This window comes from Salarias fasciatus (genome assembly GCF_902148845.1).
Source record: "Salarias fasciatus chromosome 23 unlocalized genomic scaffold, fSalaFa1.1 super_scaffold_20, whole genome shotgun sequence".
Lineage (NCBI taxonomy): Eukaryota > Metazoa > Chordata > Actinopteri > Blenniiformes > Blenniidae > Salarias > Salarias fasciatus.
This window is the reverse complement of record NW_021941230.1, coordinates 16,640,899-16,654,443: the sequence shown is the minus strand read 5'-3', so window position 1 is coordinate 16,654,443 and position 13,545 is coordinate 16,640,899. Positions and strand designations below refer to the sequence as shown.

Genomic DNA, 13,545 nt, shown 5'->3' with positions numbered 1-13,545 from the left:
GAGACCTCAGCCTCTGCTTCCTCCACGGAAGACGTGGCGATGGGATTGAGGAGGTCCTCGAAGTATTCCTTCCACCGTCCAACAATATCCCCAGTTGAGGTCAGCAGCTCCCCACCTCCACTGTAAACAGTGTTGGCGGAGACCTGCTTTCCCCTCCTGAGGCGCCGGACGGTTTGCCAGAATTTCTTCGAGGCCGACCGATAGTCCTCCTCCATGGCCTCCCCGAACTCCTCCCAGACCCGAGTTTTTGCCTCCACAACTGCTCGGGCTGCAGTTCGCTTGGCCTGCCGGTACCCGTCAGCTGCTTCGGGAGTCCCATGAGCCAGCAAGGCTCGATAGGACTCCTTCTTCAGCTTGACGGCAGCCCTTACTTCCGGTGTCCACCACCGGGTTCGGGGGTTGCCGCCACGACAGGCACCGTAGACCTTACGACCACAGCTCCGAGCAGCTGCTTCGACAATGGAGGTGGAGAACATGGTCCACTCGGACTCAATGTCCCCAGCCTCCCTCGGGACATGAGAGAAGCTCTCCCGGAGGTGGGAGTTGAAAGCCATGCTGACAGAGGGTTCCGCCAGACGTTCCCAGCAGACCCTCACAACACGTTTGGGTCTGCCAAGTCTGTCCGGTTTCCTCCTCCGCCAGAGAATCCAACTCACCACCAGGTGGTGATCAGTCGACAGCTCTGCCCCTCTCTTCACCCGAGTGTCCAAAACACGCGGCCGGAGGTCAGATGACACGACAGCAAAGTCGATCATCGACCTCCGACCTAGGGTGTCCTGGTGCCAAGTGCACTTATGGACACCCCTGTGCTCGAACATGGTGTTCGTTATGGACAAACTGTGACTAGCACAGAAGTCCAATAACAGAACACCACTCGGGTTCAGATCGGGGAGGCCGTGCGATCCAATCACCCCCTTCCAGGTCTCACTGTCGCTGCCCACGTGAGCGTTGAAGTCCCCCAGTAGAACAATGGAGTCCCCAGTCGGAGCACTGTCCAGCACCCCTCCCAGGGACTCCAAGAAGGCCGGGTACTCTGCACTGCTGTTCGGCCCGTGAGCCGAGACAACAGTGAGGCACCTATCCCCGACCCGAAGGCGCAGGGATGCAACCCTCTCGTTCACTGGGGTGAACTCCAACACATGGCGGCTGAGCTGTGGGGCTACAAGCAAACCCACACCAGCCCGCCGCCTCTCACTGCGGGCAACGCCAGAGAAGTGGAGAGTCCAGCCCTTCTCGAGAGGTTGGGTTCCAGAGCCCAGGCTATGTGTGGAGGTGAGCCCGACTATATCTCGCCGGTACCTCTCAACCTCCCTCACAAGCTCGGGCTCCTTCCCCGCCAACGAGGTGACATTCCATGTCCCTAGAGCCAGTCTCTGTGTCCGGGGATCGGGTTGCCGGGCACCCTGCCGTCGGCTGCCACCCAATCCACATTGCACCCGGCCCCTACGGTTCCCTCGGTGGGTGGTGAGCCCACCGGAGGTCAGGCCCACGTCGCCCCTTCAGGCTGAGCCCGGCTGGGCCCCGTGGGCAAAGGGCTGGCCACCAGGCGCTCGCTTACGAGCCCCAACCCCAGGCCTGGCTCCAGGGTGGGGCCCTGGCTGCGCCATACCAGGCGACGTAACGACCTTTGTTCTTTTTCTTCTCATAGGGGGTTTTGAACTGCTCTCAGTCTGGCCCGTCACCCAGGACCTGTTTGCCATGGGAGACCCTACTAGGGGGCATAAAGCCCCCCGGCAACATAGCTCCTGGGATCATGCGGGCTCTCAAACTCCCCCACCACGTTAAGGTGGCAGTTCTAGGGGGAGCCATGGCTCCCTTTTGTATGAAACAAACTGTGTGTGTGTGTGTGTGAGTGTGTGTGAGTGTGTGTGAGAGAGAGAGACTAAAGGTGTGGTTTTGTTTTTATAAATGATTTTACTGTTTAGCACTTTTCGTTGGTTTTTCTGAACATGAGAAGTTCTCTGTAAAGAAAGATGGATGGATGGATGGATGGATGCTCTCAGCTGCTCTCAGGAGGAGAGATGCTCCTTAAAGAACATGTTCAGTTCTTTGTTCTTTGTTTCCAGAACTCTGGAGGAGCCGGTCTGTCCTCTCCCTCATCAGCAGCCTGGTATTCTCTCCCTGATTGGCTGGACCCGTTTCCTCCATTCAGACCCCGACCCCCAACAATTCACTGACATATATAGTCAATATATTTCACTGACATATATAGTCAATATATCCAGTGGTTTAAGCGGGCCGGTACAGAGTTCTGAGGCTTCTGAAAACATCAACTGACCATCCTGGCACTTCTCCAAACACCAAGAGCGTCCCGGTGCGCTCACCAGAGTGTTTAATTCAGGGGACCAGATGCTGGGCTTTGTGCGGGACAGTCTCGCTCTTCCGTTACTTTTCACGTCCCTCAAGTCCAGATGACGTCCCACATTAAGATTGAGGCTCATAAAGCGTCAGATGCATGTTTTATAATCTGATCATACAGAGAGTCCTGGGATCAGGCGGCGGTTCGGGCCGCACTGTGTGGTCTCGTCCATCAACCAGGACGGGGGACGGACGGAACCTCAGAGGAGAACCAGCAGCAAACTAATGCAGAACAGAGAGAATGGAGGGAACAGAAGGAAATGCAGCTCCAACAGAGCCTGGAACTCTCTCCCTGGATGGACTCAGTGGAGGGTCAGGCTGACAGTTTCAGTGAAGTTTGCCGAAGTCGGTTTTCCGTTTCACACACAGAATGTGAGACTCACAAGAACCGTGTTTCATAAGGAGGCTTCCTGTTCTCTGGACATGTTCCTGCTGGAACCCAAAGAAGATTCAAACCCAGAGGAGGGAACAGCAGCTGAAAGAGCCAGCGTTCAGCACACGGTGCAGCATGCAGTGGAGGCTGTAGAAGAGAGGGGGCCGGGGGCAAAGGGGGCCTCCTCCCCCGGCACCAGGAAACAGAAAAAAACTCTAAATAATAAACCAACAATGCATTTGCTTCATTTTCTATCAATAATCTGCCAAACAGTGTGTGGCAGTTTCCAGCAGTGATTCCAGCGACTGCTGATGAATATAAATCAAACTGAACCAACCAGAGGTTTGCTGCTGCAGCTTGAGGCTCCTGCCAGAGTCTCCATCACTATGTGGGGAATGAACGTTCTGTATTTCAGTTAACTCTCACAGGATTGGCTGAATCTGAAGGACGATGAGGCGCCTCACCAAATACTTTCACCACCAGCTGCCACTAGCAACACTCCCAGCCACAGCAAGGCTCTGGAATGCTGTAAGATGAGGGGCGGGGGGGGGAGCATGGAGGGTTTTTTTTTTTATTTTGGACTCGATACATCAAGAATGCTTTGGTGTCCCACATTGTCCCACACAATCATAGTCTTGGTCTCAGATCTGGGGACTCAGGATCTGGTCAGCCGAATTTTAACCCTTCAAATAGCTCTTCCTGCTCCTTTACCTGTTCAGTCAAGTTAAACAAACGTTGTTGTTGCAGCCCAGTGGGGGAAAATGAGTTTGTAGCAGTGATTTGAAGGATCATCATTGAATCAAGAGGCAAGTTTGTTTCAGGACGAGTCATACCTGCGCTTCATAATAGATTTTATTTAATGACTGACTTATGCAAAAGAGAGTTCCAGCACCTTTTTTGAGCTACTGAAAACACTGAATATATTTCACTGTCATGTACAGTGAATGTATTTTCGGAACACAGCACCATCAGACACCCTGTGGTTCTCTCTCATCCATCAGTCGGCCTTTGCTGACGCTGATCATCAGAGATCAGGACTAAATCCATCCTGCAGTGTTTCTGCATGAAGCTGGGAGCTTCTGGATCTTCCAGCTGCAGAAAGGTTCTACTGATTGATCCAGCCTGACTGGAATTTACTGATTGAAATCCTGTTTGAGGACATAAAGAGTGAAGAAGCAAACATATTATTGAGGTGTTTGAATGTCAGTTTTCAGCCTGCAGATGATATATTGAGATAAGTCAGACTGCTTTAATCTGAGAGGAGATCTCTGATTCTGTCATGGAAACACAACCACATCCTGACGTGACAGCAGCCTCCTATCAGATCTGATCATACAAGTCAGTTTCTCAGGAAATCTCTTCTTGCTCAACATGGTGACAAAAGTTGCGCAACCCGGAGACATATCCAGAGACAGAGGTGGTGAGACTCAGAGAGACTCAGAGAGACTCGGAGAGACTCAGAGAGACTCAGAGAGACGTGGTCTGGCTGGACATGGAGCTGAAGCTGCTGCTGCTGCTGTGGAGCTCAGGTAGGACTCTGCTGCTCACTGCTGCTTCTCTCTCTGCTGGGAATTCTCCTCCATCGGGGAGTTTCAGTGCTCCACCAGCTAGAAGGAAGACATTAGTGTGGTCCTGAAAGCTGCTTCATGGATCCTCCTGACGGCTCTGTTCTGCAGTGAGGATGTGGAGCTGCTGCTCCAAACCTCCAGGCAGTGGTTCCAGTACGACAGTATCAGGGAACCAGATCTCATCTGGAGAGCTTTGCTGTTCAGGAAGGATTCTGCTCTGCTGAGGACTGAAGACTGGTGGATGTTTAGGATTCAGCATGTTTGATGGGAGGTTTCCAGCCGATCTTCTTGTTGATTTCTGGAGCTCTGTCTGCTTCTACACGAGGGCTGCACGATTTTGACAAAAACCTAATTGCGATTTTTCTGACCAATAATGCGATTGCGATTCGATTTGCGATTTTCACATTTTATTCTTTCAAATGCAGAAAACTGCTAAAATTATGGTCGAAAAAAAATTCTTGTTACTTTTACATGGTCTTGCTCAAGTTGACACATAAAATAACCTGATGTAAACTAACCTGACAAAGCTTCAGGCAGCGGCAGTGAGACCATGCGTGTCTGCATCACGTTGTTTTAATGAAATAACAAAATAAAAAAACCCAATGCTGTCGAAATTGCAATTCAATACTGGTCTTGATTGCATGGTTCACAGAAAATTACTTATACAACAGTTTTCAACGTGAAATAAATGGAAATTAAAAACCAGAACCGCAAATAGGCATCACTGTGAAACCAACTTCAACTCGCAAAGAAGAAAAAAAAAAACTCGCCAGCCTCTACAGATAAAGGGTAAAAAAATGAATCCTTATTGCTGTAATATTTTTAGGTCAGGATCAGTTTAGTTATCCTGCTCTGGGTCGTCTTCCCTCACATTCTTGGGCTGCGCTTCATGTTTTCATGGAGAGAGATGAGAGCATCACATGCTGGATGAAGGCTGAGCTGTGGGGCGATCGGGGGAGAGAGAGAATAACCTACGACTTGTCGATGTTTCTGTAATGTGTAGCGGTGAGTCTTCAGGTGTTGGTACAAATTACACGTGTTTCCTCTGATCTGCCTGCTGCACGGCGACACAATCTACATCTGGCTCCACGTCGGTTTTTTTTTCAAACCCAAAGTCCAAACAACTGAACTACGATTCTTTTCTAATACCAGCTGCTCCGCTCCCTCCTCTGCTGTCATCTCAGTCATTTTCACACCGTGATCGAGTCGCACTGAAAACTTTTTGCTCCTCATGACACCGCAGAGCACACTGCAGGGTTTGATGTTAGCAACCTGATGCTAGTTAGCTGCAGCAGTGCAGTGCAGACATACTTGCTTCCTGTTGTCATTTCTGATTGGTCGCTGGACCGGAATGCGAGACTTCAACGTTTTGATTGGCGGATAGGTCTGTCACTGAAATGCCGCGGAAAAACCTCAGCCCTGTGCGGTTCGGTTACTGCAGGAGTTAAAACCTCAATTTTGATGAGGTGTCGGTTAATCGTGCAGCCCTGTTCCACACCTTCTGTCAGGACTTTAGAGTCTCTATATTCCCCTCATGACTTCCAAACAACAGAATTTACTGAGAGTTTGTTTGAATCACACCGGGGCATTCCTCTTCCCTCTTCTGGACCTCGTCTGCCTGGGGGAGGGGCTCGGATCTGGGCTCTGGGATGGCTGCCGGTTATCTGGGCCCTGAGGGCCTCTCTTGCCTAAACATAGGTCATGTATGTAAGATCACTATCACTACCACATTTGCATGATCACGCTGATATTTATTTACTCTTCACGTTCTACCTGTGGACTCAGGTACCTTGTTTTCTTGTTGTAAAAAAAAAAAAAAAAAAAAAAAAATTCCTGGAACTCTGTGCCGGAGCGTACTGGACCTCTGAGACCACCGAGTGGCTTTCAACATCTGTCAAGCTCATTTCAGACATTCGTAATCTGTTTGTCCTCAAAATGTCTCCTAAATTGAAGAATTATTCTAAGTTGAACTTGAGCTTTCACAGATGAGGAGTGTGTGAAGAATTTCCGAATCTGATCTTATTAGTTTCAACAAGTCGTGGTGAAAGGACTTCATTTTAATGACCCTGACAGGAAACCTTGCTTTTGAGGAATGAACTATCCATTTTGAACAAGTGACACGTTTTCGCAGGTTTTTGACTCGGTTTTCACCACAGGATCAATCACTCTGATCACTCCACAGGATCAATCACTCTGATCACTCCACAGGATCAATCACTCTGATCACTCCACAGGATCAATCACCTCTCAGAAGATACACAGAGATAAATCAGACTGCTTTAATCTGAGAGGAGGTCTCTAATTCTGTCATGGAAACACGGCCACCTCCTGACATATGACAGCAGCCTCCTATCAGATGTAATTAAACAAGTCCGTTTCTCAGGAAATCACTTCTTGCTCAACATGGTTACGAAAGTTTTTAAACCTGAACAAATGTCCAGAGTTAAAACTCCAACAAACATAAAAGTCCAACAAACTGATGCAAATGATAACAAATAGATGTAAAGCCTCCAGAAAGTGATGGAAGCCAAACAGCAGGTGTAAAAGTGAAAAAAGACATGTAAAGTTAATCCTCAGATGTGTAAATCCACCAATATGAGAGCTGATGTTAGACTGGACACCAGGATGGAAACTTTTTCATTTGAATCCAGACAGCATTTGTGGAAGCTCCACCTCCAGCTCCACCAAGTGGTTGATAAATGTTGGGGACAGTTGATGCTGATCAGACACTTATGGTGCATTCACACCGGACGCGTCGCAAGCGTCGTGAGCGGCGCTTTTCTATGCAAAGTCTATGGTGGCCGAGCGTCGTGGAGCAGCAGGCGGCGGGGTGGCACGTCAGGAGCTTTTTGAGAGTTGGGGAAAATTGAACTTTCGACGCGCTGCCGCTGAGCGTCAACCAATCAGAGATAATCCCTCCGCTGCTATGTCACTACGAGTGATCCAAGAACCGATGTGAGCCGGCCAGTGTTGCTAACTTGACGACTTTCTCGCTAAATCTGGCGACTTTCCAAAGCCTCTTGGCGACGATTTTTTTGTCAAAAGCAACTAGCGACAAATCTAGTGACCTTCTCCGGTGCTCTGGAGACGTGACAGGACGTCTCGCTGCTGTCGTCAATGAGCAGCGGGTGCTGCATGAACCCCTCCCCCGTCCCAAAGCTCTCATAGCAGTCAGTTTCATCCAGCGCTCCTTGCTGCAGTCAGAGCAGAGAGGACGACGATGCGGTCTAGCTTTATTTAAAAAAAATAAAGCCAAGCCGCTCTCCTGATGCGATCCACCATAGCTGGAAACAGAAATCAGCCTCCTGCGCACCGATAAACTGACGCGTGTCAAGAGCGTCGCGAGCATCGCGAGCTTTGTGACCACCTGGTGTCAAGCGTCGTGCTTGAAGTGTCACAAGCGTCAGCTTCGAGGCGTCCCAAGCGTCAACGACGCCCGTGACGCGTCGGGTGTGAACGCACCATTAGGGAGACTCATTATTCTTTGTATTTATTGTTTTGAGAAATGCATTAATTGTTGTGCTAAAGTAAAAAGTTATGTGAGGAATGAACCAAAGAACAACTGTCATGTCTCAATTAAAGAGTTTTGGTCCCGATACTGACCCCTGGTGGACATTATGTCAAAGCATGAAGACAGAAAATCAGTTTTCAATGACTTTTCCTCCAGCGTGAAGCCACGCCCCTGACAGCAGAACTCCAGTTTATTGATGAATATCTCATGATTTATTGAGTCCAATGCTTTTCTCAGATCAGTGAACTCTGGAACTGCTTCATTCTTTGTGTGTGTGGAGCTGCTGGTTCTCTCCATGGACTCTGTTCATGCAGTGATGTGGATCACTGTGATCTGGATCCATGGTGACTTTCACACAGCAGCTTGTGTTTGTCAGTAGATTCATCCAGTGAAAACTTTTTCTGTGATTCTGGAAAACTGTGGGAGTGAAGAAACGGGCCTGTTTCATTGATCTGGTGTCTCCAGTTCTGTCCAGTGGAATGACTCCAGCTGTTTTCATCTCTTCTGGGAATTTACCAGTTAGCAGAGACAGACAGCTGATCGTCATGTCGATACCATCCCAGTCCTGAGAAAAACCCCAAACCAGCACTAAACTAACCTGCTGCGACTCCAAAACCTGCCTGAGAGCTGAACCACGTCATGGTTTTCAGACGTATTCCAGATTTAGTTTCTCTGGTCCCGTTTACACAACAACGTTTCAAGAGGAAACAAATCGTTCTGGAGTTTCTGTTTTAGAAAAGTTTTGCATTCATGAATAAAACACTAGTTTAGTTGTGTTTTGGGGTTTCTGTTTCCATGACAAAGATGCTCAGAGTCTCTGAAAACAGCAGTTTTTGGAAATGGCTTCCAGGGTGGAAGTTGTTGAAAACACTGGGCTCTGTCTCCTGGTAGAGGACAGGAAAGGAGACAGCGTCTCCTGGTGGACTGGGGAAACTCTGCTGCTGCACATGCACAGCACGGCCGGGTCGACAGGGCTTCTGCTCGTGCTCAGGAGATGGATGACAACAACACCCTGAACTCTGTCTCTGTTTCCCCTCAGGAGTCCATCTGGAAGACAGAAACCGTCCAGCTGGTAAAGACAGTCCTCAGAGATGAAGACAGAAAGAGAATCTTTGTTCTTGCTGACTTTGTGCTCTTTGCTCAGAGGCTGATGGTGAGTTCAGGTTGGTGGGAGGAAGCTCTGGCTGTTCAGGTGGACTGGAGCTGAAACTCCTCGGAGAATGGAGACCAGTGGAGGGCGAGGACTGGAACCTCAAGTTATTAACTGCAATCTGTGAACGTCTGGACTGTGGCTCTGCTGTTACCATCAATACAACGTCTGAGTCATCAAGCAGATCTGTGTGGAGGGTGAAATATGAATGTTCCTGGTCTCTGTCAGATTTGAAGAACTGCTTCGAGTTCTCTGATTCTTCCTCTTTCATTAATCTCACGTGCTCAGGTAAGACCACTGAGGTTTCTTTAACTGCATGTTCTCCACATGGTGAGTTCAGACAGAAAGCTTCTAACATGACATCAGGATGGATCAGTCAGTAAAGATTCAAGGTTTTTATTTTCCATCTGTTCACATAAACCAGCAGCTCAGACACAGGCTTTCATGTTTCTGTGTGTGTGTGTGTGTGTGTGTGTGTGTGTGTGTGTGTGTGTGTGTGTGTGTGTGTGTGTGTGTGTGTGTGTGTGTGTGTGTGTGTGTGTGTGTGTGTGTGTGTGTGTGTGTGTGTGTGTGTGTGTGTGTGTGTGTGTGTGTGCACGCGCACACTTACACACATGTACACACACAGAAAATAATGTTTCCATCTCAGTTTTCTTCAGTTTCACTGTCAGGAAAAAGCAGTTGTGAAAACATGTTTTGTTGTTCAGATCCTGTCTTGTTTTCTGTGTTTGAGAGTGTAGCTACAGGGTTTCTGGCTGTAGGAACAGTGTTCTCTGAGGCTGTAGCTGCAGTGACCTCCTGTCCTGTGTTCAGACGGGGTGCGGCTGCTGAATGGATCCAGTCGCTGTTCAGGCAGACTGCAGGTGAAGATTAACCCGTCTGACCAGACCTGGTCCTCAGTGTGTGAAGCAGACCTGGACCTGCAGGATGCACAGGTGGTGTGTCGGGAGCTGGGCTGCGGGGCTCCTTCAGTCCTGCAGGGGGCGCTCTATGGAGACGTGCAGACTCCCAGGTGGAGCCCAGAGTTCCAGTGTGGAGGCCATGAGTCTGCTCTGCTGGACTGTAGAAGCTCAGGCTCAGCTAGAAGCAGCTGCTCACCTGGTAAAGCTGCTGGACTCACCTGCTCAGGTAGAGGAGGAGCTGCAGCTTCCACTGCTCTTCTCTTCACTCTCACTCCATCCTTTCTCTCTTCTCTCTCTGCTCTGGGTTCAGGGGATGAGATCAGGTTGGTGGGAGGAGCCAGTCGCTGTGCAGGAAGTCTGGAGCTGAAAGTTCTTGGTGAACAGAGACCTGTGGAGAACGATGGCTTCTTCACCCTGAATAGAGCAGCTCTCATCTGTGAACATCTGAACTGTGGCTCTGCTGTTTCTGTACAACCAACTTACGTGTCACTTCAATCTATGTGGAGAATCGACTCAGACTGTGTTGAATCTGGATCTGATCTGTTGAACTGTGTGGTATCATCGGGCTGGTATCGCACCCTGAAACTCACCTGCTCAGGTATGTTTTGCTGACTATAAAAAATGAATCTTTCCTTCCTGGTTTAACAGCAGATTAATTTTCTGCTGCTTCTCTGCTGCTTCAGTCTGTTCCTCAATCCAGAGATCAGCTGATTGGTCTCCAACAAAATCATGTTGTCAGAAAAAATCTCAAATCCACAAAAATCTGAGGAGAAAAATATCACAACTGCTGGAGCTGAACAGAGTTTCCTCTGAAGTTCTGTTGTTTTTTCTGAGCTTTAATTATTTCGTCACAGGTTTGACTGACTCGTCAGAGTTTTTTTTCAGAGGTTAAATTTTTTTCATATGAGGTTCTTTTAATTTCTCTGAGCTTCCACTATTTCTTTTGTGATTCTCCTGTTTTCTGTGAGTTTCTATCATTTCTCCTGAGCTTATATTTTCCCCTGAGGTTTTCCTGATTCATCTGAGGTTCTACTGTTTCCCCTGGTTGACGTTCTGTTCTGTGTTCAGCAGGGTTTGGAGGGTTACGTTAAAAATATAATCCGATACAGTCATAAGTTACCTGTCAAAAAATGTAGTCGGTAACTTCCTCTAACTACTGAAATAGTGAAGACAAAGTTATGTACCAGAGTAGTTTAAATTACTTTTAGACCAGTAAACATAAATAAAGACAAGGACAAACACAGTGTGTCATCCACTCAGTGTTCTGACAACTCTCACTCTCCACAAACATTACTCTGAGTAATGTGATTTCCTGCTGAGCTCTGTGCTCAGCCTCAGTTGCTCCCAGCAGCGGTTGTTGCTGTGGTTAGTGTGGACAAACGTCCAGGAAGCAGTCCCTGAAGGAGGAGCTGTGCTCCATACAGGTGAACTGTCCAGGAGCTGGATCAGCTGGAAGCAGCTGCTCTTCATACATTCACTGCTGGGCTGCTTTGGTTTCCTGCGCCCCCTGATTGTATGTTTCTTTTGTTAAACATATAAAACGGATAAACTGTATTTAAACATGTAAAACCCTAAAAGGAAAAAAGTCAATTTAATCCAAAGAAACTGGTTTTAATTTAAATAGTATAGTTTTTTTTTCTAATCAAAACGTGCAATGGACACAAACATAAAAAGTAATGAACAACAATACAGTGCACTTTTGTAACAAAAAACTAAACACACCAAATAGCTTATTAAAAAGGCTCAATAAAAATGCAAACTTAGCTGGTTACCACTGAAAGGGCAACAAATTAGAACAATAACGGTTTAAGTGTAATGTCTGTATCATGAGTGAATAATACTTGAGAAAAAATTTTTGTTCAGAGAGCAAAGCTTTTATTTCATTTAAAACTTAACGTATAAGGTAGGGCTGTCACAATTATTACAATAATCGTCAATCGCGATTTTTTTACATATTCGCAAATATTTTTCATATTTGTGATTACTGTGAATTATTTATTTTATCCACAAAGTTGCATATTTTATACATATTTGTTTTTTACTCATGTTTTTTACTCATGTTCAGCATTTTGATCAACCTGGGTTGTTGTAAAGTGCTATATAAATACAATTTGATTGATTGATTGATTGATAAAACTCAGAATCTGACGTCATGGTGGAGCGCCAGCAGCAGCAGCAGTGTCGCAGCCTCGCTCACCCTGCCGTTTCCCCCTCATCTCGGCTGGATGGTTAGCGAGGCTCGGCTAATAACATGGAGAGTGAGGAGGTCCTGGTTCCGAAGGCGCGTACCAGGGCACCGCTGTGGATGCATCTCAGTTTTCAGCCCAACTAAGGGAGCCCAGTGACGTGGAGTAAGCGATGTGTTAATTTTGCCGTGAAACAGTGCTAACATGCTAATGCTAATAATATAATACTACAGTGATCACCAACTGGCGGCCCGTGGGCCGAATCTGGCCCGACGAACCATCCAGGCAGGCCCGCGACTAGATTCCAACACATGCACACACAACAACAACAGAAGCGCGCACCCCCCCCCCCCCCTGCGACCGCACCCCCCCCCCCCCCCCCCCCAAATATATTCGTCAATCGCGATTTTTTTTGTCCTGACAATTACTCGTCTCCAAAAATTGCTAATCGTGACAGCCCTAGTACAAGGTAATGAACAACAATAAAGTATACTTTTGTAACACAAAAAACTAAACACACCAAATAGCTTTTTAGCACAGTTTTAATGGGACCCATGTCTTTAGCAAGGTAATAAGTAACTGCTTCAGTTACTTCTTTCTAGGGCTGTCAATGTTTAAATTTTTTTCTACAGCTGTAACCGGGACTTCTAACCAACGCGTAACCGATTACACATGACGTCATCGATGTATCTTTTTCTATTGCAGTTGCGCTATATGACCACTGGAGGCCTCTGTCTCCATTGAAATGGTCTACCTCATAATCCCATTAAATCAAGGACATTCCACTAGTAATTAGACAAAAGGGCCATTTCAGCTGTTATCTTGATGATATGTTCACTAAGGTTGTTTTCACATGTATTTGGGTCGAACCAAAGGCAGCCGCACCAGTAAAAAAGATACAATGTTTGAATTTTCAACTAACACAGCCCCTTTTAACACATGCTTTTCCTGACCGCGCAGAGCAGCCACTCCAAACAAGGGAAGTGTGGGGTATCCATGGTAACCAGGCGGAAGTTGGCGTAAAACCAAAACAGCAGCCTTGCTAATGGCAAACACTGCAGGGCTCACAAGTCTCACGCATTGAGTGTGACAGTCACGCATGTCGGTCTTTTGTCACGCACTCACGCCACACATTGCATTTCTCACGCTGAAAAAAAAATACTGGTAAATTTGTCTGGTGTGCCGCTGCTATGGAACCACAAAGAGTCAAACGTGTGCTAGCCTGTCACTTACCTGTCAATCAAACAAGGAAAGGGGCGGGCTAAAATCACACAACAACCAGTGGAAAGGTCAGAGTTTTTACTGGTCCACAGCTGTGGGAGGAATTACTTTGTTTATTGGTGCATTGCTGCCTACATGTAGACATAGGGCTGAATTCCAATTCTCCCCTTAGCCCTCACCCTTGGCCCTAACCCTTTGTTTTGTGCATTCACGTGAAGTGGTAGTGGGGTCCCGATTCTACTTCCTCCCCCTTCAGACCGAGGGGGAGGATGGAGT

The 13,545-nt window shown here is 47.5% G+C and overlaps 1 protein-coding gene across 1 annotated transcript in view; it reads left to right on the top strand.

The window, feature by feature from the left end:
* The window catches only part of LOC115383905 (scavenger receptor cysteine-rich type 1 protein M130-like), a gene marked incomplete at its 5' end in the record, with an annotated part of 310,771 nt that extends 297,700 nt beyond the window's left edge, over positions 1 to 13,071 (top strand). The window contains 5 exons of the mRNA XM_030086108.1: positions 8,955 to 9,066; positions 9,197 to 9,207; positions 9,774 to 10,088; positions 10,173 to 10,417; positions 13,009 to 13,071. Of these exons, the coding sequence (XP_029941968.1) occupies positions 8,955 to 9,066; positions 9,197 to 9,207; positions 9,774 to 10,088; positions 10,173 to 10,417; positions 13,009 to 13,071 (746 nt within the window). The remainder of the gene's footprint in view (positions 1 to 8,954; positions 9,067 to 9,196; positions 9,208 to 9,773; positions 10,089 to 10,172; positions 10,418 to 13,008) is intronic.
* Between the last annotated feature and the right edge of the window lie 474 nt (positions 13,072 to 13,545).